This window comes from Curcuma longa, chromosome 11 (genome assembly GCF_044706935.1).
Source record: "Curcuma longa cultivar G26 ecotype Majalengka, Jawa Barat chromosome 11, ITB_CL_G26_1.1, whole genome shotgun sequence".
Classification (NCBI taxonomy): Eukaryota; Viridiplantae; Streptophyta; class Magnoliopsida; order Zingiberales; family Zingiberaceae; genus Curcuma; species Curcuma longa.
In genome coordinates this window covers 25,630,285-25,651,442 of record NC_133871.1, presented here as the reverse complement: position 1 = coordinate 25,651,442, position 21,158 = coordinate 25,630,285, and the positions used below count along the sequence as shown (strand labels likewise).

The 21,158-nt window shown below is 38.8% G+C and overlaps 4 protein-coding genes and 1 pseudogene across 4 annotated transcripts; 2 read left to right on the top strand and 3 right to left on the bottom strand.

The window, feature by feature from the left end:
* Positions 1–1,562: 1,562 nt before the first annotated feature.
* Positions 1,563–4,511, top strand: LOC141840043 (uncharacterized). Its single transcript, XM_074727924.1, has 3 exons — positions 1,563–1,638; positions 3,335–3,569; positions 3,800–4,511. Exons 1-3 carry the CDS (start codon positions 1,623–1,625, stop codon positions 4,425–4,427), a joined length of 879 nt encoding a protein of 292 aa, XP_074584025.1. The 5' UTR covers positions 1,563–1,622; the 3' UTR covers positions 4,428–4,511.
* A 126-nt stretch (positions 4,512–4,637) lies between these two features.
* Positions 4,638–6,412, bottom strand: LOC141840042 (pentatricopeptide repeat-containing protein At1g09190-like). The gene has a single exon (XM_074727923.1). It carries the CDS (start codon positions 6,333–6,335, stop codon positions 4,638–4,640), a length of 1,698 nt encoding a protein of 565 aa, XP_074584024.1. The 5' UTR covers positions 6,336–6,412.
* A 1,622-nt stretch (positions 6,413–8,034) lies between these two features.
* LOC141842081 (pre-mRNA-splicing factor SLU7) lies at positions 8,035–12,761 on the top strand. The gene is made up of 10 exons (XM_074730298.1): positions 8,035–8,165; positions 8,788–8,951; positions 9,043–9,155; positions 9,703–10,116; positions 10,347–10,482; positions 10,581–10,880; positions 11,164–11,380; positions 12,059–12,162; positions 12,246–12,314; positions 12,459–12,761. Exons 1-10 carry the CDS (start codon positions 8,150–8,152, stop codon positions 12,534–12,536), a joined length of 1,611 nt encoding a protein of 536 aa, XP_074586399.1. The 5' UTR covers positions 8,035–8,149; the 3' UTR covers positions 12,537–12,761.
* A 195-nt stretch (positions 12,762–12,956) lies between these two features.
* On the bottom strand, positions 12,957–14,629 carry LOC141839287 (putative ascorbate-specific transmembrane electron transporter 1). The gene is made up of 4 exons (XM_074727002.1): positions 14,063–14,629; positions 13,933–13,981; positions 13,654–13,853; positions 12,957–13,575 (listed from the first exon to the last, which is right to left on the bottom strand). Exons 1-4 carry the CDS (start codon positions 14,216–14,218, stop codon positions 13,276–13,278), a joined length of 705 nt encoding a protein of 234 aa, XP_074583103.1. The 5' UTR covers positions 14,219–14,629; the 3' UTR covers positions 12,957–13,275.
* Positions 14,630–18,164: 3,535 nt separating this feature from the next.
* LOC141842082 (myosin-1-like) lies at positions 18,165–20,294 on the bottom strand (annotated as a pseudogene).
* Positions 20,295–21,158: the final 864 nt, after the last annotated feature.

Below are 21,158 nucleotides of genomic sequence, written 5' to 3'. Positions count from 1 at the left end.
AGGTGAGAGAGTGAGAGAGAGATACCTGTGGAGAAGAGTGGTCATTTTAAAGGGGAGATGAGCGTGCATACCTGTCACGTCATCATTTAAGGAATGTCTCATCATGATTAATGTGGTGACAGGAACAATTGAGTTTCTTGTCCCATCGCCGATAAAGCACTATCTTGTTACCATCCGAGCATGCAGCGGGCAGGCCGTGGAGAGATAGCATTAATTGATGTGGGGCGTGGGCTTGTCAGAGATCATGATGAGACGTACCAGGGCACTGTAGGGCACTTGGTCAGTACGGTGCATCATCAGACGCATGAGGAGGGATTCGGCTAGGTCATCGCCGAATGGAGAGATTCGACGAGGCCATTACCGCGTGGGTGATTTGGCGAGGCTTACTGCCGAATGGGAGATTCGGCTAAGTTACTGCCAAATGGCGATTCGGCGAGTGGATGGCCGAATGGAAGGACTCGGTGCGTGGATGGCCGGATGGAGGAATTCGGCGCGTAGGTGGCCGAAAGGAGGGAATCGACGCGTGGATGGCCGGGCCGAATGGAGGGATTCGGCTAGTAGGTAGCCGGATGGAGAATTCGGCTAGGCTTGCTGCCAAATGAGGGGATTCGACTAGGCTATCGCTGAATGGAGGATTCGGCTAGGCTTGCTGCTGAATGGGGGATTCGGCTAGGCTATCGCCGAATGGAGGATTCGGCCACATGAGGACCGCTTAAGGCGATTCGGCTAGTGGATAGCCGAATGAGTATACTTCGACGGTGCGTGACTTAGCCAATCAAGTGCATAGACTCAGCGGGTTAGACCCGTGCGATGGGACCAGACTCGGACTTGAGTCTAACCATGGCCCCTCGGATTATTCCCGGAACAATGGACATCTTCTTTGCCATTTTTGGACAAACGCTCGGTGGGCGTTGGGTGAGGCCGGCGAAGGTCCAGTCCATGCTCGTTGCCCTCCTCCTCTTCCTCCTCCTTCAATAACAAGTGATTTATGTAAATATTAATAAATTAAATAAAAAACCAAATTGATAAATCAAACTATTTCCACAATCTTTTTTTTTTGAAAATAATAATAATTGAAAGATTGAAATCTTATTAATAATTGTACATATTTATTTACGAAGTTTTATTTATATTTTGTGAAATTAAATTAAATCATATTTTTTTATTTAATATTAATAGAAGTTTTAGGGGGTAAATTGATTTTAAATGCATTTGAAAGCTTGAGTCTTCCTAAAGTGGAAGAGGATAATTCGAATCGTATGCTTTATGTAAATTCGTATTTTTAATTAGCAAAGAAAATGAAAATATCGATAAAATTTGGGAGCAAATTGATATTTTTCTCCTCTAGGGTGGTGTTAGGTATAAATTTATTATTTTAAAAAGTATATATAAATTTATTTATTTTTTATTTTTTTATAATTCAAAGTGTTCGAGTAATCAGGATATATTAAATTTTGTATTTTTTTTTGCTTTTTAAAAAAATATATAAATCATGGTTAAACCGATTTTCTCCCTTTCTTCCCGTTCTTTTCGCCGCCGTCTTGTGCAAGGCAATCGGACGTTTGCCTCTGTTTCCGCCGGATTTTTGCTTGACCTTGCCTCTCGAGTTCTCTTGCTGCAACATGGCGTCCTCTTCAGGTAAAGAGCCAGATCACCTGTTGCTTTTAATTCGAAAAAGCTTACCCTAGAAGATTAGAAGAGGATGCTATCCGTTCTGCATGATCTATTTGCGTCCCGTGCTTGAATCCATCGAGCTTATAGGGATTTCCTCAAGAAGAATATTTTGTTTGGTTGCTGATTGCTTTGGGGAAGGTTATTACACGCCGACTCTCTAACTCGTCATTTGCAACTCCTGATTCCAAAACCGGGCGACTCTGTCGCATCTCCAAAACCCTAGCCTTTGCAACTCGCGACTCCAAAACCCACCGCCCCGCCCCTCTTGCATCTGTTCTCCGCTTTGCAAATCGTCAAAACCCTAGCGACTCCCCTCTCGCATCTGTACGCGGCCAAGCGAGCGAGCAGGAGGAGCTCTTACAAGGTGAGAAATTTGTTTGTTTGATTTTCGAAATTAAGGTCGTGCTTTCGGGTGATTTTGGATGGAAATCTTTTGCCGATATTTGTCACCTCATGGTTCTGACCTTACATTAGGTGATTCAATGAAGTGGATGGCATTCCTATTGAACCAGTAAAGTTAAATTGTGGCAATCATGTTCTCATGCCCAGCACCTCTAATCCCTTCCATTAGAAAATATTTAATCCTTTAGTTGTTTTGACATAATATTTTGTATACCTTTTTTTACCTTTTTATCAGATAATTTTTTTCTGGAATATGCACATACAGAATCCTTTGGCTATGGATTGTAAGAATCAATGAATGCCTAGGGTTCCTGCTCACTCTTTTATGATCTTAGAACTCATTGGGGAGGTTGTTATACCCCATGGTAAATTTTAGTGATTCCTGTAGGGATTGCTGGGGTTTGTTGTTAAAAGAAATTGTTTTCTTTAATTGTTCCTTTTCGTTGTAAATATTAAATTCTCTTTTCAAATTTAGTATTAATCTGATTTGCTTATATTTTATTCCCTATAACCTTGTTAGCATTGCATATTAACTAAGGTTATACATGATAACTTTTAGGAATATCACCTAAGGTCACCATGCTTGCCACTATTGAGCTCCTATAAATGTTCTTTGTTACTAAAGGATCTCCTGAAGGCCAAATAACACAATCAAGAATTTAATTTTATTAAAGTTGTCTAGTTCATTAATTTTTATAATTAGTTGGGATTTTTATTTTATTAAAAAATTGTTTCAATTGTTAATTTTTATTATTAATTGAAACTTAAAAAAAAATTGTTTAGATTTTTTAGAAAAGTTTGCTAGGTTTTAGTAGAATAAGTCTCATAGTTTACAAAGAATAGATTCTCTTTTGAAACTATAAAAGCGGGTCAAAACCCATGTAGTGGACAGTCTTGGATCGATTAAAATTATTAACATGGTAAGCCTTTGAATTTTATTCCTTATGTTGCTATATTTTCGAGATTTTCTGAGTTATTCTGTGTGAATCAATAGGTTAATCCTTTGTTGCTATACGCTTCTGCTACATCACTTCTAATTCCTGCTTAATGTTGCTTGACTTAGATTTCATTTACTGGCTTTCTAGGTTCTTTTTTTCTATTTTGTTTCATATGAACACTCGTTCCAATCCTCTATATTGTTTCATTTCTTTGGTTAGTTATTATATACTTAAAGGATGCCTATGAAACAGTTATACTTCTATAATTCATTTGCAAATCATTAAATTGATAAAGATAAATTTGCAATGACAATTTGTAGTTAAGGGTGCCAACCATCACGTGCGTCAAGGTACAACACTTCGCGAGGAAAAAGCTGGCATAACACATGTAGACGTGAGTTGCGCTTTGAAGACACAACATCTCCAGCGCCTGGCAGCATGGGCTAGTCAAGAGGCCAGAATAGGTCCCCTTGCCGCCCTCTTGGGACAGAAGTTGGCTTCTGAGGCTGAGGCTTCAAGCATCCCTTTAGACTCCTCGGTTTTTCTTTGTGAGAGGTAGATCTCTTTCCCTTTAATTTTAAAAAGATGTTATGTTGCTGCCACATAACATTTGAGACACAGATGGCTGGGACTTGAGGGGTGTTAAAAGTGTGGTCATATTTATTAAGTACCAATCAATAACTCAAATTCCACATATGTCTTAATTTCTCTTGCTTCGACAGGTTTACTATCTTCTCACAAAGTTCTCTTTTTTTTTTTAAGTGTTTTCATTTATGAGTTTGCAGATGTGAAACCATGTTACAACCTGGAACTAATTGCACTATAAGGATAGTAAAAGTTGCCGCCAAAAAACGAAGACGAACTGAGAAATCGCGACAACCTTGTCAGAACAAAGTTACCTATACATGCCATTTCTGTTCTCATCAGAACCAAACATGGGGCACAGCCAAAGGCCAAGTCCATACTCTGTTAGCTTCACAACAGGTTCAAACTCCAAAACCAAATTCTCGCAACTCCATAAGTCACTCGAAAGACAAATGTAGCAAGGGCATTATGATCTCTGAGGAGCTTCAGCACGATGCTGGAAGGCGAAATCTGTCCAATCCAGAGGCCGAGCCAAAGTCCAGCACTCCAGAAAGAAAGGCTACATATCAAACTGAGTTGGTAGCTAAATCCCAGTGTCCAGTAACTCCATCAATGAAACTGGCTACCAAATCTAGCAATAAGAGCAACAATGGCTGCTCTAGACCTGACAAGGTCGGAAGCAATTCCGCAGGTGATGCTTCAGGAAAGATGACCGGAACAGGTTCGAGAAAGCAGCAGAGAAGAAGATCCATGAGCTTGCGGAAGATGGTTGAGAATGAATTAAAAGAAAAAAATGTTTCTAATTTTGCTATTCCATTTCATTTGTAGACGCCATTATACAAGCTGTTGTTCTGTATCCAGCGCATATCTACTAGACTTTTTTTTCTAAAGAGAAGAGCTTGTTATTGTATTGGTTGAATGAATAAATTATGAGTGAGGTTTGTTGAGTTTGGCATCCAACAAATTTATATTGAGGCCCTTGAACAAGCAATTGAGAGTCCAATCTCTGAAAACCCAAGAAGAGGATTAGAGCATTCATCACAATTCACTTGCCACAAGAACACTGCTGCATCCAGCAACCTTATGTACACTCTTCTCCTCCATCTTTGTTCTTGCCTTAGTCGCCTCATCATATTGGCTCGAAGTTGCATACATGTTAGATAGCAGGACATAAACCCCACCCTCCTGTGTTCCCAGCTCTTCTACCTTCTCGATGGTTTCTTCTGCCAGTTTGATGTCATTCCTGGCCCTGCATCCACCAAGGAGAGCTCCCCACACAGCAATGTCTGGCTCATAAGGCATATTCTTGATCATTGTTTGTGCTTCTTCTAGCTGACCATTTCGGGAGAGCATGTCGATCAGACAACCATAATGCTCAATTCTCGGTTTGATTCCGAAGCCTTTCTCCATAGAACCAAAAATTCGGCGGCCTTCTTGCACCAGTCCTCCATTGCTGCATGCGAATAGGACACTCATGAAGGTTAAGTCATTGAGCTGAAGTCCGTCCTTGATCATTTTCTCAAACAGCTTCAATGAATCAGCTATTCTTCCATGTGCCGCAAATGCTTTAATCATCACATTCCAGCAAAACACATCCTTTTCGATCATCTTAAGGAAAACTCTGAATGCTGAATCGATGTCGCTACACTTGGCATACATCTCTATGAGTGAAGTCCCAACTATGGCCTCTAACTGAAGCCTGTCTCCTATCAAATTGAAGTGTATCCATTTGCCTGTCCTCAAGTCTCCAAGATGGGCACAAGCAGATAGAGCTGTGGAGAATGTGAATCTATCTGGAGCCACGCCTTGCGAGTGCATCCGAAAGAAGAGATCACAGGCCTGCCGGAAATCCCCATGGTGCATGTAACCTGATAGCATGCTGTTCCAAGAAACCACATTTCTCTCAGGCATTTCATCAAACAGCTTCCTTGCTGCTCTAAGATCGCCAGCATTACAAAAAGCGGTGAGCATCAAGGTCCAAGATACAACATTCTTTATTGGCATTCTTCTGAAAAAGTTCACTGCCCTCATTAAATCGGCAGCCTTCACATGGCCTGAAAGCATCGAGTTCCACGATACAACATCTCGTTCGGGCATTTCATCGAACAGTTTCCTCGCAGAATCTAAATCGCCAAAACTGATGCATGCCGATATCATCTTGTTCCACAATCCTAGAGTTTTCACAGCCAGACCATCAAAGATCCTTTGAGCATCAACCAACGAGCCTACAGCAAGGCAAGACCTTTCGACTTCAATATAGAAGTTTAACAGTGGGAAGGCTACGGAGGCAAATGCATCGAATCCGCCCTTGATGACCTGACAGTGCGCTTTCTTACCGTAACCAAAGTCCCTAAGACGCGTGCAAGAGTCCACGACGTACGGGTAAGTGAAGCCGTTAGGCTTCATCTCTCTCTGAAGCATTTCCTCAAACAAGTCGAGGGCGACCTCGTGGGGGCCATTGTACGCGTACCCGCGGATCATGGCGTTGTAGAGGAGGACCTTGGGCGGGGCGTCGTGCCAGAGGGAGGAGAAGACGGGGAAGAGGCGCTCGGCGTAGCCCATGCGACCCAACTCGGTGGCGCGGCGGAGGAGGAAGGAGGTGAGGGTGGGGAATCGCAACAGGGAGGAGGTGATGAGTAGGCCCTGGATTTGGTCGAGATGGCGGAAGCTGCAGCAGCGGTCAAGGAGGTGGCGGAACTGAAGGTGGAACGCTAAGGAGGAGACATCGGCGCACATGTTGGCCACGCGCGTCCCGGTGTCTCAGCAGTGGAGGAGCACCGCCGTTAACGTCGCCGAGGGCCGGCGAGGCGGTTCAGCAGGTTCAAACAGGTTGAATACTGCCGAAACTGAAATCGGTGTATATATAGATATAACGAACGAACCAGTATATCCCAACTAAATTATAATTATTTAAAAATTTTAAATTCTTACATAGTTAAATTGATTATGATAGAATAGATTTATTAAAATAGATAAGGATCGAATTTTGATTACGATAGAATAAATTTATTAAAATAGATAAAGATAATTTTGTCAAGATAATTCCTCCGTCGTGATCAACTACAGTTTTTCGATTTAGCTTTTCACAGATGATCGTGGGACCGACGTGTGAGGTCACTGGAGTAGCGGATTCCACTTTTGTTGAAGAGTAGATCAAATTTGTTGAGTTGGTTATGATGGGACATATTTATTGAAGTATACAAAGGTTGAATCTCGATGAAGCCAAAGCTATGCCTTCCCTCGTAGTGGTCATTGCAACTTCTCGATTTACTTCCTTATAGATGGTCATGAAATCAACCGTGTCATACCACTAAAATAGCGAATTTATTCTTGAAGAAGAGTAGATCAAATTTATATTATAGCAATTAGTTATAATTTGAATAATTAATAAATAAAATTTAATCAATATTATAATAGTTATAAAATTATAATTGCTATAATATAATTATTTTGAATAAGTTAAGTATGTATTGTAGACTCATAGCAACTAAGTTGCTACAATAAATATAATAGCTACAAAATCAAAATTGCTATAATGTGCTTGATCGACGGTAAATAATAATGGAACAATATAAAAAATAATTAAATAATTATACCTAAGTTACAGATGGGTGGATGCTAGTTTGATAAAAAAAAATTAAAATATAAGTGCTCTTTTGATCATTCTAACAAATAAAGATGCTTTTTTAAAATTTTTTATCTCTATATATATATATATATATATATATATATATATATAGACTTCCATCTTAAAACTAAAAAATGATCAAAATTGTATGAATATTGAAGAAGAAGATGATTCTTCTTTTTTACTCTAACAATTAGGAAACAAATACATACAATCACAAACCACTCCAACAAACTAATATTCAGGCTTATAACTTCACAAATATAGTCAAATCAGCTTTTGATGATTTAGACTAATACGTCTATTTGCCAACAAAAGCTATTATTTAATTATTTAATTGTATAAGATATAGCTTAAGTTGAACAATGTGATAAAAAATGCATACGTAATTTATTTAAAAAATTATATTATAGTAATTATAATTTTATAGTTATTATAACATTGATTAAATTCACTCATCGTTCAAATAAATTATAATAAATAAAAAATTATAATTATTATAATATAAATTTGACCTACAGTAAATATGATTTATACGACCTGTCTAATCGATTCAATGGATTCAGAATTTAATTAAAAGATTTAGATGAATAATAATATAAAAAATTTATAAATAAATATTTTGTTATTTTAATTAATTTAATTTAATTAAATAAAAATTTTTAAAATTAAAATCGAATCAAGTTAACAGATTTTTTTAAAAAATAATTAAAATTTCGAAATAATCTAACTGAATTTTCGATACCTATTATCCTATTAAATAGATCTGGAGACTGGACGGGAACGATAAATTCAATCCCAAGCCACTTCTCTCGCCGTCCCCTTTCGCCGCCGTCCCCTTTTGCCGCCGTCGTTGTGGACGATTGCCTCAGTTCCCCCGGATTTTTGATTGACCTTGCTTCTCGAGTTCTCTTGCTGCAACATGGCGTCCTCTTCAGGTAAAGAGCCAGATCACCTGTTGCTTCTAATTCGAAAAAGCTTACCCTAGAAGATTAGATGAGGATACTATCTGTTCTGCATGATCTGCTTGCGTCCGTGCTTGAATCCATCGAGCTTATAGGGATTTCCTCGAAGTATATTTTGATACAGTCTGTTGCTTTGCTTCCATTAGAAAATATTTAATCCTTTAGATGTTTTGACATAATATTTTGTATATAATTTTTTTACCTTTTTATCAGATAATTTTTTTCTTCTCACATACAGAATCTTGGTTAGATGAAGTAGATGGATAGTAAGAATCGATGAATTAGGGTTCCTGCTCATTCTTTTATAATCTTAGAACTTGTTGGGGAGGTTGATATACGCCATGGTGAATTTTAGTGATTCCTGTAGGGATTGCTGGTGTTGTTAAAAGAAATTATTTTCTTTAATTGTTCCCGTTGCATTTTTCTCTTTTCAAATTTAGTATTATCTGTTTGCTATAGTAGATAGTTAGCATTGCATATTATGATTCATGAACTTTAGGAATATCACCTAAGGTCACCATACTTTCCACTGTTCTTTGTTACTAATCATTTCTTCTCTTTGTGAATTTTTTAACAATTTGTTTCTTGGTTATAGTATCTTTTAAATCACGAGAAGATCATCGGAAGCAACTTGAGTTAGAAGAAGCGCGTAAGGCTGGACTTGCCCCAGCTGAGGTGGATGAAGACGGAAAAGAAATTAATCCTCATATTCCTCAATATATGTCCTCTGCACCTTGGTATCTCAATGCGGAGAGACCAGTATGTTGCTTTTTCACTAGTGTATATTATGTTTATCTGTGTCGATACGCCTGAATCAATTTGTAATGACTTTTATTATTGCATCCAATAGAGTCTCAAGCATCAACGGAAGTGGAAGTCTGATCCAAATTACACCAAATCATGGTATGATAGAGGCGCAAAAATATATCAAGCAGATCGGTATAGGAAGGGTGCTTGTCAAAAGTAAGATGAACAATTTTTTTCTGAACATTTTTCAACCTTTGATATGATCATAATGTGTAAAATTTCTCTTTTATACATCAGATGAGAACTTTCTTGTTGCTAATCCATTTGTGTTCCTATTTACAAATCTTGACATTTGCATTTGGGTTTTGCATGAAGTTTTTTGTTTTTTTAATGTTTTTTGCACTGCAACAATAGTTCTCTCTGACATAATTCTTGCCAGGCTTTACATGCCACATACTAACATGAAGTAGCATTCTTTCCCCTACATATCATGCTTGATTATGTACCCTATTGAATTATTAGTTACAGATAAACCATCAATAACTACTGTGTGTTTATTCACCTAGAAAGCATCTATGATTTTACTGATTTATACATTATCCTAGACTCATATTCTTAACTATTTTGTATTTCTTGTACCCTATTAAATTATTAGTTACAGATAAACCATCAATAACTAATGTGTGTTTATTCACCTAGAAAGCATCTATGATTTTACTAATTGATACATCATCCTAGACTCATATTCTTAACTATTTTGTAGCTGTGGAGCAATGACTCATGATAAAAAGTCTTGTATGGAAAGACCTCGGAAGGTTGGAGCTAAGTGGACAAACATGCATATAGCTCCAGATGAGAAGGTGGAGAGTTTTGAACTGGATTATGATGGTAAACGTGACCGTTGGAACGGTTATGATGCCTCCACTTATTCTCGTGTTATTGAGCAATATGACGCTCGGGAGGAAGCCAGGAGAAAGTTTCTGAAGGAACAACAGCTGAAAAAATTGGAGGAGAAGAATGGCCAGCAAAATGATGAGGATGCTGCTAGTGATGATGCTGAAGATGAAGATGATCTGAAGATTGATGAAGCTAAGGTTGACGAGAGCAAACAAATGGACTTTGCCAAAGTAGAAAAACGTGTTCGTACCACTGGTGGTGGAAGCACTGGGACTGTAAGGTATTTTTATGGTTTTTCTGACCTACTCTGTGTTGTAAATTTTTATCATATGGAGTTGTGACCAAATCTTGTTTCTGACCTACTCAAACTGTACTGAAATATAAAATGCTGAATTGGTTTCATGTAACATTTCTTTTGATCATCATATGTTTTATCTCATTATTCAGTCAAAAACCAAATTCTTTGTTTTGGTGCTTGTATTAATATACTTGATGTTTTTTCCCTTATAGGAATCTGCGTATTAGAGAGGATACCGCTAAATACCTCCTGAATTTGGATGTCAATTCTTCTTACTATGATCCAAAGACTCGTTCAATGCGTGAGGATCCTTTACCAGATAGTGATCCAAATGAGAAGTTTTATTTAGTACGTGCTCAAAGACTTTGATAATATTCTATTTCTGTAAGACTAACATGTTGTCACTATGTTTTCATCATCTGAATGATTCTTCTATTTTCCTGTAGGGTGACAACCAAAACAGGATCAGCGGTCAAGCATTGGATTTCAAGCAACTGAACATACATGCCTGGGAAGCATTTGAGAAAGGACAAGATATCCACATGCAAGCTGCCCCATCTCAAGCTGAGTTACTGTTCAAAAATTATAAGATTATTAAGGACAAACTGAAACACAAAACTAAGGATTCTATCATGGAGAAATATGGAAATGCTGCTTCTGAGGAAGAACTGCCACGGGAACTTCTTCTTGGGCAGAGTGAAAGAGAGATTGAATATGATCGAGCTGGTCGGATAATTAAGGGACAGGTGAGTTTATCGTAGTGAACCTTTCTATGCAATATAAGGATGCTAATAAACCTGCAATTTTTTCATAAGCTCCAGTTTAGGAATTTTTAACTTTTTTATGATATCTGCATTCCCATCAGTGTTCTCTCAAAATTCATGGTAGTACTTTTTTCTTTGTTTTCTTCTTCGCTACATTGTAATTTGATTACATAGCATGGATTCTGGGTGATGATGCTCATGTGCTTGTATTTGCGTGCCAGTTTTTCCTTGGCTAATGTAACTTATTCATGATGCTATATTTCAGGAGGCCTCACTTCCAAAGAGCAAGTATGAAGAAGATGTCTTCATTAACAACCACACGACAGTTTGGGGTTCCTGGTGGAAGGATTTTCAATGGGGTTACAAGTGTTGCAAACAGACAATACGTAACAGCTACTGCACAGGCTTAGCCGGAATTGAGGCTGCTGAAGCTGCGACTGAACTCATGAAGACAAATATGGCTCGCAAAGAGGCAACACAAGGTATTTTAAAACATGTTTTAGTTACATAATAAGAGCAATCGTAAGTAGCAACATTTTTGGTTAAATGGAAGTCTTATTACTCTCATGCATGGTAGGCATACTTTTCTCAAGTTCCTCTTCTAGCTGATCAGTTTACTTGACAGAAAGGCATGGTATACTATGGCATCTGAAACATTGGGCTTATTTTATTGAGTATTCTCTTAGCAGTGGATTTTCTTAATAAAACTTTACATATACAAAATTCAAATCTGCCTTTCCATCTCCTTGATTTAGTACTTCAGATTGAAGTTTTATAGAGTTTGCTGCTATATAGCTTTTTGGTATATCCTAGGCCGCAATCTTGGAGATTTCTGTGTTTTACAAATAGTAAGACTTAAAAAAGCTTTATTAAGTTAATGGATTAAGTTTATTGAATGTTACTTCTTTTCATTACAAACTCTTTGCTACTTAACCTAGAAAGTGTCATATTACCTACTTGTTTTGTTTATTTTAAATTCCAATTGCAATTATATATTTGATTAGTTAGATTATGTAACAATTTGAATTTTGAACATCACAACACAAAATTATCTGATGACATTCCAATTAAAATAATGATATCTGATGAGCATCAAAATAGAGCAGTTAATTTCCTGGAAAAATTCCTGACCGTTGCTATTACTATTTTGTTCCTCCCAGATAACACGGCCGAGCCCGAACAAAAGCAACCCGCAGCATGGGGAACTGATGTCCCTGAAGATCTGGTTCTCGACAAAAAATTGCTCGACGAAGCCCTGAAAAAGGTAACAATCTTCCTTTTTTTTTTATGCATCCAATGACGATTTCTTATCAGAAAGATACTGAAAATTGATCCCCTTTCCAACAGGAGGAGGGAAGAAAAAAAGAAGAGAAGGATGAAAGGAAGAGAAAATATAACGTCAAATGGAACGATGAGGTACCTCATCAGACTTTTCTTATCCGACATACATTTAGTTTGTATAAATTATAGTTTAACTAGATTATTATTACTTCAGACGAGATCGTTTTCTGGTCCATTTTCGATTGTTTTGGTTGGGGGACTAAAATTATCTCTGTACAGGTTACTGCAGAAGACATGGAGGCTTACCGTATGAAGAGGGTCCATCACGAGGATCCAATGAAAGATTTTCTCCACTAACAATTTACAACCTCAGTTTCCAATGTTTTAATGCATCATGTATGTGTATATGGGGTAGTGTATCACTTGTGAAGTGTTGAATTCCTCAAATGTTTTCCATCTGTGTTTTTGTTTGTTTTTGCAAACAATTTCCAAGTGCGTATGGGGCTACCATCATCTTTATCTCATATGTTTGTTGTTGGAAATCTTTTATTATAATAGTTCATGTGCTCTATAGTTTGTTCAGTATGGTTTTGCATGGATAAATTGAACAAATAAGTTAGAGTTTAATTACATTTATATATGAGTAAAAGTCAAAAGGTATTCCTTTATTTCTAAATCATGAGCTCTTATTTTGATTTTTTTATTTAAAGAGTATTATTTTATTATTCAATTTATATAATTATTTAAATATTCTTTAATAGTTATATAACATAAATTTTTATTCATATTATAAATACTACAAGCTATACAACAAACTATACATCAGCACTCCATACATATAAACACATAAAGATGGGTTGTTTCCTCCAAACGGGGAATATAATTAAAGGATGTTGAGCATCTGGATTGATCGTCGCGCGCGTTTCCTGATTTATCATGGTGGCCGGTGAGAAAGTTCCGTGAGACCGGACTGGTGACCCCTCAGGGATTGAGTCCATGAGACTAACTGAGATTTATTATTTTTTTTACATCAAGATGGGTTGGTATAAACACGGATTAATAATAATAATAATAATAATATATATGATATTTTAATTCAATCGACAGAATAAATCTTGGTGCTTTCCATGTGAGAGGCAACGAGAGAAAGCACAACAGAGACCCCCAGCAACACCACAGCCAAGGCTGTACAGTTCACCAGGAATGCTTCACCACTGAACCTGTTCACCGTTCCTGAGAACTCAAGGAAGGTCAGCTTCTCCAAGAACCCTAACTCAGCGGTCACAATCCCCAGCAAGTAGACAAAGATCCCAAAGACTGCGTGCCAAGGGAGGAAGGCTGCTTTCAGTGACCTTGAAGCTCCAGGGAACAAGAATGTAACAAACCCCAAAATCCACTGCAAAACGAGAGAGAAAGAAAAAGGTCAAAATTTTGATGAAGAATTAATGGTGCAAAAATTACAGGATTTGATTACTTGAATCGCGTAGAGGGAGATAGTGCCGAGGCCGAGCCAGGAATGGAGACTGTAGAGGTTACTGATTCCTAGTTCATTATGAAACCTGAAGGCTGCAGAGATTCCAACAGCTCCGAGCACAAGGGCGAGGCCATGGAGGATGAGATGGATGCACTTGTTCACTTGTTTGCTCCACGGAAGTGCTCTGAAGCACATTGTTGCTGTAATACAAAAGGTTTGATTGCAGATCATCTCTTCTTTTTAGGGTTTCAAATAAGCAGCTGATCGATTACTGATTACCTTCGCTTCCCATGATGATGAACCCGATCAGCATCAGCACTGGATGCACCTGTTTGAATTGAAGTCAAGAACAAGGAAATCGCGAAACGACTCATGATTGAAGTTAAGGAAGAGATCGTTGCGTGGTTACATTAAAGATGAGCGATTTGTCGTCGGCAGACTGAAAGGCTAACCCTCCCCGGAGGTGGATGCACCACACCAGGACCATGACCGCCGCCGCCGCCGCGAGCACCTGCGCCGTGAAGAAGAAAGCCTTGGACTTCGCCGTCGCCGCTGGAGCACCCATCTCTACTGACCCAACCCAGCGTGGTTAGCTCCTTGCTCTTCTCTGCTCCCTGCCCTATGCTATAAACAAAGGGCCGCAGCAACGGACACGAAGCGACGTCGACGTCAGAAGCAGTAAACTCCAGATGCAAATGGGAGGAATCCAGAAGGAACCATTCCTGATTGCCGATCGGCCAATGATCGGGATCCATCAGCTTCAGATCCGATGACGAACAGGATCCCCTTCATAATAGCGAGAAGGACGTGACTGAGGTGCCGCGTTTTCAGCCAAAAGGGAATCCATGGAGGTGGTGGCTTGGGGACTGGGGAGATTGCAGTGGGCGCAAAGATGGCGAGGCTGGGCGGAAGTGGGAGGAATCCGGCCGTAGACGTCGCCTTCTCCGGCCAAAAAAGGCTTTGTTTGGATGGCCGGGATGTGGACCGGCTCTGCTTGTTCTTATCGGCTCTGCTTGTTCTTTAATCATTATCGGCCAAAAAAGATATATTTGAATAATAAAGATGTCGTTCTCGAATGATTAATTTTAATTTTTTTTAATTTTTTTTTATAAATGATCGTAAAAATGATGTAACGCTGATTCTATCTTTTTAAAATATTATTTTTTAAATATAATTGAATTGATTACGTGGAAATAGATTTATTAAAATGAATAATGATTAAATCTTTTGGATGAAGTTGAGGCAATATCTTTTTTGATTTGCCGTCTAGGTTGACCACTGTGTGCGATTCTTAATTTACCTTGATGACCGGTAGAAAATTTCTGTGGAATCGGACATTTTTCGATCATCCCTAGGGATTGAAGTCGATGAGACTGATTGAGATTATCATTGTTCTTGATTTGCCTCCTCATAGATGATCGTAAGATCGATCATATGAAATTGTTGGGGGACCCTGCCGATTTTATCTTTTATTGAAAAAAAAGATACCACAGAAATCTCTGTCAGCCTCTAATCTCAATCGTCCATTAGAATCAGATAGGATTCCTATGGAATTCAACGGTTCAGATGGCATTAGTCGTTGCCCCTGCCGAACACTTACGGATGTGGGCTGGGAAGTAGTGGGCCCCAAGATGATTCGTCATGCTTACGATTTCGGACGTCCGAAAAGTAACAATATTTTTATTTATTTATTTTAATTTTTTAAATTTATTGTTATTTAAGATTAAATCATTAAAAAAAATTTATACGTCATGAACAATTAAATTTTATTAATTTTAATTTTTTATATTTAATATTATATTCTAATTTTTTATTAAATATTTAATCAAAATTTAAAAAACTAAAAAAATATTATTAATGTTCTGGACATCCGAAATTCTTTCGGACGTATCGAATATTCCATCGCGGACAGAATATCACAGTCGAAGAGGACCACTTTGTTCGGTTGTATCTCTTGATGGGCTCTGTCGTCTTCTCCTTCGATTTGCTCGACCGCTAATTTCTTCGTCCTTCTCTTCGGGGGTTCATCGCCTGATCCAGCCGATTCTTGTCCACGGGATCCTGCTGCTACTTGCCCAGGTTGGTTCTTCCTCTTCTAACTTATTTGAGCATGAATCAGATCCGTTTTATTTGATTTTGGTATCGATTTCTTTCTTTTTTGGTTAAACTCTCGGTTTTGGGGGGATTTTCTTCTTGAGAAAAGTAGGCTCTACAAATGACTACGATGGTTAGGATGCTTGGCGTTTTTTGAAGTGACGTGGTGGCGATGTTCGCAATTGATCCTTGATATCTAGCGCTTAGTCGATTGATTCATTGAGGATCAGAATAGGCTAGTAGATGGATACATGGTACTAAAGGCGGCTTCTTGGAATCGTAGAACAGGACTAGGTTAGGGTTTGGATAGTCCAGAATAGCATGCAGCCCTGCAATGAATTTGTCTGACCTAGGTTTGCAGAAGTCACCACCAGATCTATCTTACAGAAACACCCCATGCTATTTCTTGTCGAATCTTGTGTGAGGAAGTAAATAGATTTTTTTTTGACTTTTTACGTGACCTGAAGATGAATCCATTGAGTCAACTCAAAATAGTGGACATTTATTTAGTTATTGATTGAAACTTGTAGAATTTCTTGCTCCTACAATTGCAGTGCTGTTTGAGGGAAGATGAAATCAGAATTTTACTGTCTCGATGGTCCTTTTGCCAATGCTGATGTTGCCATTCATGTCTCTTGTTCCTGTTCTGGTGAATCAGTGGGATACGACGGTTGAAGTGGAGAAATCGGAGGCTTTGATGATGGAGGAGGCATCAAAGATGTCTGTAACACTCAAAAAAGGGTCAAGATGGACGTCAAGGTTGGAGTGAGATGCTCAGGTTAAATATCAAAAAATAAAAATAATAGAATAATGAAAAAGAAGAAAGAGAAGACGCTCTGCCTTCTCTTTAGCGCATACTTTCTATAGGATTTATATAGTTATCCAAAAATTATCTCCATGTCAGAGCTAGTGAGAAGATCAAATCCAATAGCAGTTAACTGCTTCTCCATCTGCTAAGCACCACATATTAGGAGGAGGGCATCTAGGAGACCACATAATATTCACAGTGGTTGTTTGTGGGTCAACGTATGATGTAGGTCTCAACTGAGTCTTAGTCGAGTTTTGGAGTCGGGTGAGCTGACCTGATGGAGTCAAGGAGCTTGAGTCCTTTAAAGTCGAGTAAGCCGAGCTGATAAAGTCGAGTGGCTCGAGTCTCCTGGAGTTAGGTGAACTGACTTGATGGAGTCGAAAAATTTGAGTTTTTAAAATTGGGTGAGCTGAGTTGCTAGAGTCAAGTGACTCGAGTCCCTTGGAGTCGAACAAACTGAGCGGACGGAGGAATCGGATGGTCGCTTTGACCTCCATCTATACTTGACTATTGACTTGACTATATCATATGTAGGTCTCTCTATTCACCATATCACCTATGTTCCTTTGTGATGATATTTGTTGGTTGTATACAATATACAATGTCGCCATTGGCTACAAACATCGATAATCTTTGGCGTGGATCCTTCCGAAGTTCATATTCACATCCAACGGGTTCTCCCTTGCGAGATTCCGACATCCAAAAATGAGGCAGCAAATTGGTTGGTCTAGAGATTCAAGCTTAAGGATAAACTCTTATCTGATTTTACCACTCATGGACATTTCCCCAATCAAGGAACTGAAGGAGATTTTTCGATATCGACATGCCTTGTGGAATTCTTCATTGGTCTCTCGACAAGCATCTTTGTCTACTTGACTTTTTTTCACTTCTATTTGGTTCAAAATCTATGTAGCCTTCAGTTATTCATATCTTTCCTTTGTTACCTACTTCAATGCTCTACCATCACCAGTGCTACTTGGCTCTGCTAAGTGTTTGTTCCATAGCAAAAGCAAGATTTTGTAAATTTATTACCATTCTCTTTTTGTTTATCATTTTGTGATCTATGTTTCCACATTTGCCATTAGTCATTTCATGTCTAATATTTTCGTATGTTTCGACATTTGTCATTAGTCGTATCATGTCTAATATTTTCAACTCTAGAGATTCATAACAATATGTTTCTGATCAATCTTCTGCTGCTGGTGGGGAACTCAGGATTAAGAGTTTGGAGGGGAATATGCTAAAGATGATTAAGAATTATGAAAAAAGTAAAATTGAAGAACACTAATTATATTCTAAAATTTAGGGAGGATTTAACTGATCCAAAATATGATTGAGATTTAAGAGAAACAAATTTTGAAACTGACAACAAGTGGCTTAAATAAGTAAATGGGTGACATGGATTAATCTACTTATCAAGATAAACTAATTATAATAACTATTTACATGGCATATTTCTAGAATGGTTTAATTAATTTTAGAAGGAAACAAAATTACCTGTATTCCCCAATTAAGGGGGAAACAAAGTAAAAAACTAAAATAAAAATACAAGATTCATGCACACACTTCTCTACCTGTAAATTTCAATGATTCATAGAAGGGACAATTCTCTGCCTGAATCTTGACAATAATATGTGGAATCTACAAGCAATATAATCATACAAGGCTTGCTTCTTTGTAATCACTCAATGAATTGGATGTGTTATCGGATGAACAATGTGATGGTATCACTGAAATTGTGATACCAAAAGAGAGAAAAAAAAATGGATTCAGTTGACTGTCATTTTATTCTAGCAGTGCACCACCAATGTTTCCGTGTGGCTGCTTTCTCTTCAGGACTGCCGAGCTTCAGTAATTCCGTCTTTGCCTCCCTCAATCGCATCTTGTAATCCTTCTTCCATGAAGCAAAACGAGCTTTGAGTTCTCGAAGCTCTTGTAAATGGTTTATATTGGCTGCACATTGCCCTGTTTTTGCTCCATTGACTAAAACAGCATTGTTGTCGAATATTTCCTGTTGCCGATCAAACTCCTCCATAAGTTGAACAAGGGAACCGGGGGCAGTATCATGGTTTCTCATTGGCACTGAATTAGAATTCTTCTGGAGTTTTGATAGCATGTCTTTGAGTGGTTGAACCTCAGAAGAAGAAGAAGAAGGGGGCTTCAGAGTTACAATAATGGTTAGGTTTAGGTGTCTCCCACCTTCTGTTTTGTTTTGGTATCTCCTCCAAAGCATGGGATTTTCTTGCGGCCGCAAAGTTCATCTGCACAAGCAGGATAAATAAGTCAGTATGTTTAACAATCTCACTTCGACTTACAAACTAAGCAGTTGCTCCTAGTGAAATTCGTTTTCACTAGGTTGACCTGAGATATAATGCATTCATTCTGATACTCCGAAAACTGATAGTAAAATATTTGACCTGCAAAGAATTCAATTGTCCCTGCCATGTCGCCTCCATCGATTTCATTTTTGATTCATAGTTTGACCACCTTATATCATACTCCTTAAGTCTCTGTTTCAACATAGCATTTTCTTCTTCTTTCTCCTGCAGTGCTGCTTCAGTTTTAAGCAGCTGACTTCGGAGTTCAACCAATGCATGGTAAATCTGACTTTGCTCATTGTTTGTGTCCTGCCAACCAAAACAACAAAATCATTCTACACATTAATCATGTTATATCACACAAGAAGACTCGAACTCGTACCTTAATAACTTCAACATGGTCACTTGTTGACTCTCTCCTTATGTTTGCTTCAATGAGGTTCGACATTTGCCTTCTCTTTGAAGCAGCACTGGAAACAATGAATTGTTGCCTTGCTAGCCAACCTCGAATGGCTGCCGAGGAACGACAAATTATAACACACCAAATAAACTGACAAAGATACCAAAGGGGGGAGATGGTATGGCCATGGTACCGGACTGCAATAGTATAGCATCCCTGAGTTGGCCATTAAAGACAGCCCTGGCAGACCACCGTCGCACATGCTTTTGGATCACAATAGCTGAAGTCCATCTCCTTATCGACACTGCAAACTTTTGCCTTTCTCTTTCACCTCGAACAACTGTTCATCAAAATTTCCAATAGTATCAATGGCATCATCATCTTCGAACTACAAATGCCTCAAGAACGTTATCTTGGAAAAACACAGTACATGATTGTAAATTAGTTGCTGCTGCCTTCAGCTGTTTAAGATGCAACCGAGCTTGAAGACCTCGAAAATTCTTCTGCACCCAGAGAATGGCTTGCAGGGTTTGATTTTTGGCATCATCTTCCAAACCAGTACACTGTGAAGGTCAGGAGATGGAAGGATATGAGATGCAAACTAGTTAAGAGTTATCTGTATGAGCTTACCCCAATTATGGTATGCTTGTTGCTGCCTCCATAATCCATCTTTTTACCAGGCACAAGTGCAGTGACATTGGCAGCCTGCGCCCCTTCCTCATAGCGCAGCAGTTCTGGTATCCCCAAGCACCTCTTGCTGCCAAAATCATTCCTTCCTGGATCACTGGCTTCGTGATTAGGCCTAACGGAAACAGATCTCCTTGAAGTGGGCAGGCGACCTCTCGAGGTTGGCCGAGCGGGCAGAGCCGGAGGCAGATCCTTAGGCTGCTCATCCCTCTGCCGCATGGCGTCCAGCATCACCTCCAGAGTGCTCCGACCGAACCCATCGCCGCCCATGGCGCGAGCAGACAGCATCATAGAAAATCCCCCCGAAATGCCAAATAGCGCAGCAGAAAACCAACCTCCGAGCGATCTGGCTGCGAATCCGTGGTCAAAAGCGCTCGTCTTTCGCAGAGCTCGCCGTTCTGATCAGATTCAGCAGGGAAAGAGGTGGGCGGGCGACTGAACCAGAAACCCACCCGAAAAGCTGAAAAATCTTGCACTTTAAGCGTCTGCTTCTCCCGCAATCTTCGGCCACCAAAAGAGAAAAGCGATCACTGCGACCTGAAATCCATGAATCATAACCCTAATCTTCGTTTCCGCCACGCGAGGAGGAGGAGGGTTGGGATCGATTGACCCAATTTAGGGCTTTTGATCCCCCGAAGATTCAAATTTCAGGACGAAGCACGACTTCGATGGCTACTCAAATACAGAAAAAGGAAACGGCCGAGAAAACCAAGAGCCCTGGTCGTTTATTAAAATTACGAGCAAGCCATCGCCTAAGAAGGAGTGCACGTCTTATCCCACGATGGCATTTTCGATATTACAAGTTGAAGCGATGGCATTTTAGTTTGGCAGGCCGCAAGCAGCCGGAATGACCAAATTGGCCCTTGGATTCCTTGTTAGTGCTTCGCCACGACTGTTTATGCAAAGATTAAAATAAAATTAAGCGTGAATTTTGTGATATAAATTATTATTATTATTTTCTTAACGATGTATTTGCATGATGCATGTATTGGATAATCTTATTGGACTCAGAAAGTTGATAGTGACTTTTTTGGTTAAATATATAAATTAATGTGACTATTAAAAGGAAATGCTCCCTAAACTTTTTTTTAAAATAATCATTTTTAGCTCAACTATTTGAATTATTTTTTACTTAATTGAACATTGATGTGATAATTTTCAATTTCCATGTTACTTTTGTTTTTTTTCTTTTATAGAT

Excerpts from the sequence above, each read along its gene's own strand:
- LOC141840043 (XM_074727924.1), top strand. Across the intron at positions 3,570-3,799 it reads TCGGTTTTTCTTTGTGAGAG|ATGTGAAACCATGTTACAAC; the intron begins GTAGATCTCTTT and ends ATGAGTTTGCAG.
- LOC141840042 (XM_074727923.1), bottom strand. The coding sequence starts at position 6,335 with ATGTGCGCCGATGTCTCCTCCTTAGCGTTCCACCTTCAGTTCCGCCAC.
- LOC141842081 (XM_074730298.1), top strand. Across the intron at positions 8,952-9,042 it reads ATCTCAATGCGGAGAGACCA|AGTCTCAAGCATCAACGGAA; the intron begins GTATGTTGCTTT and ends TGCATCCAATAG. Across the intron at positions 10,483-10,580 it reads CAAATGAGAAGTTTTATTTA|GGTGACAACCAAAACAGGAT; the intron begins GTACGTGCTCAA and ends ATTTTCCTGTAG.
- LOC141839287 (XM_074727002.1), bottom strand. The coding sequence starts at position 14,218 with ATGGGTGCTCCAGCGGCGACGGCGAAGTCCAAGGCTTTCTTCTTCACG. Across the intron at positions 13,854-13,932 it reads CATCATCATGGGAAGCGAAG|CAACAATGTGCTTCAGAGCA; the intron begins GTAATCAGTAAT and ends TTTGTATTACAG. Across the intron at positions 13,576-13,653 it reads TCTCCCTCTACGCGATTCAA|TGGATTTTGGGGTTTGTTAC; the intron begins GTAATCAAATCC and ends CTCGTTTTGCAG.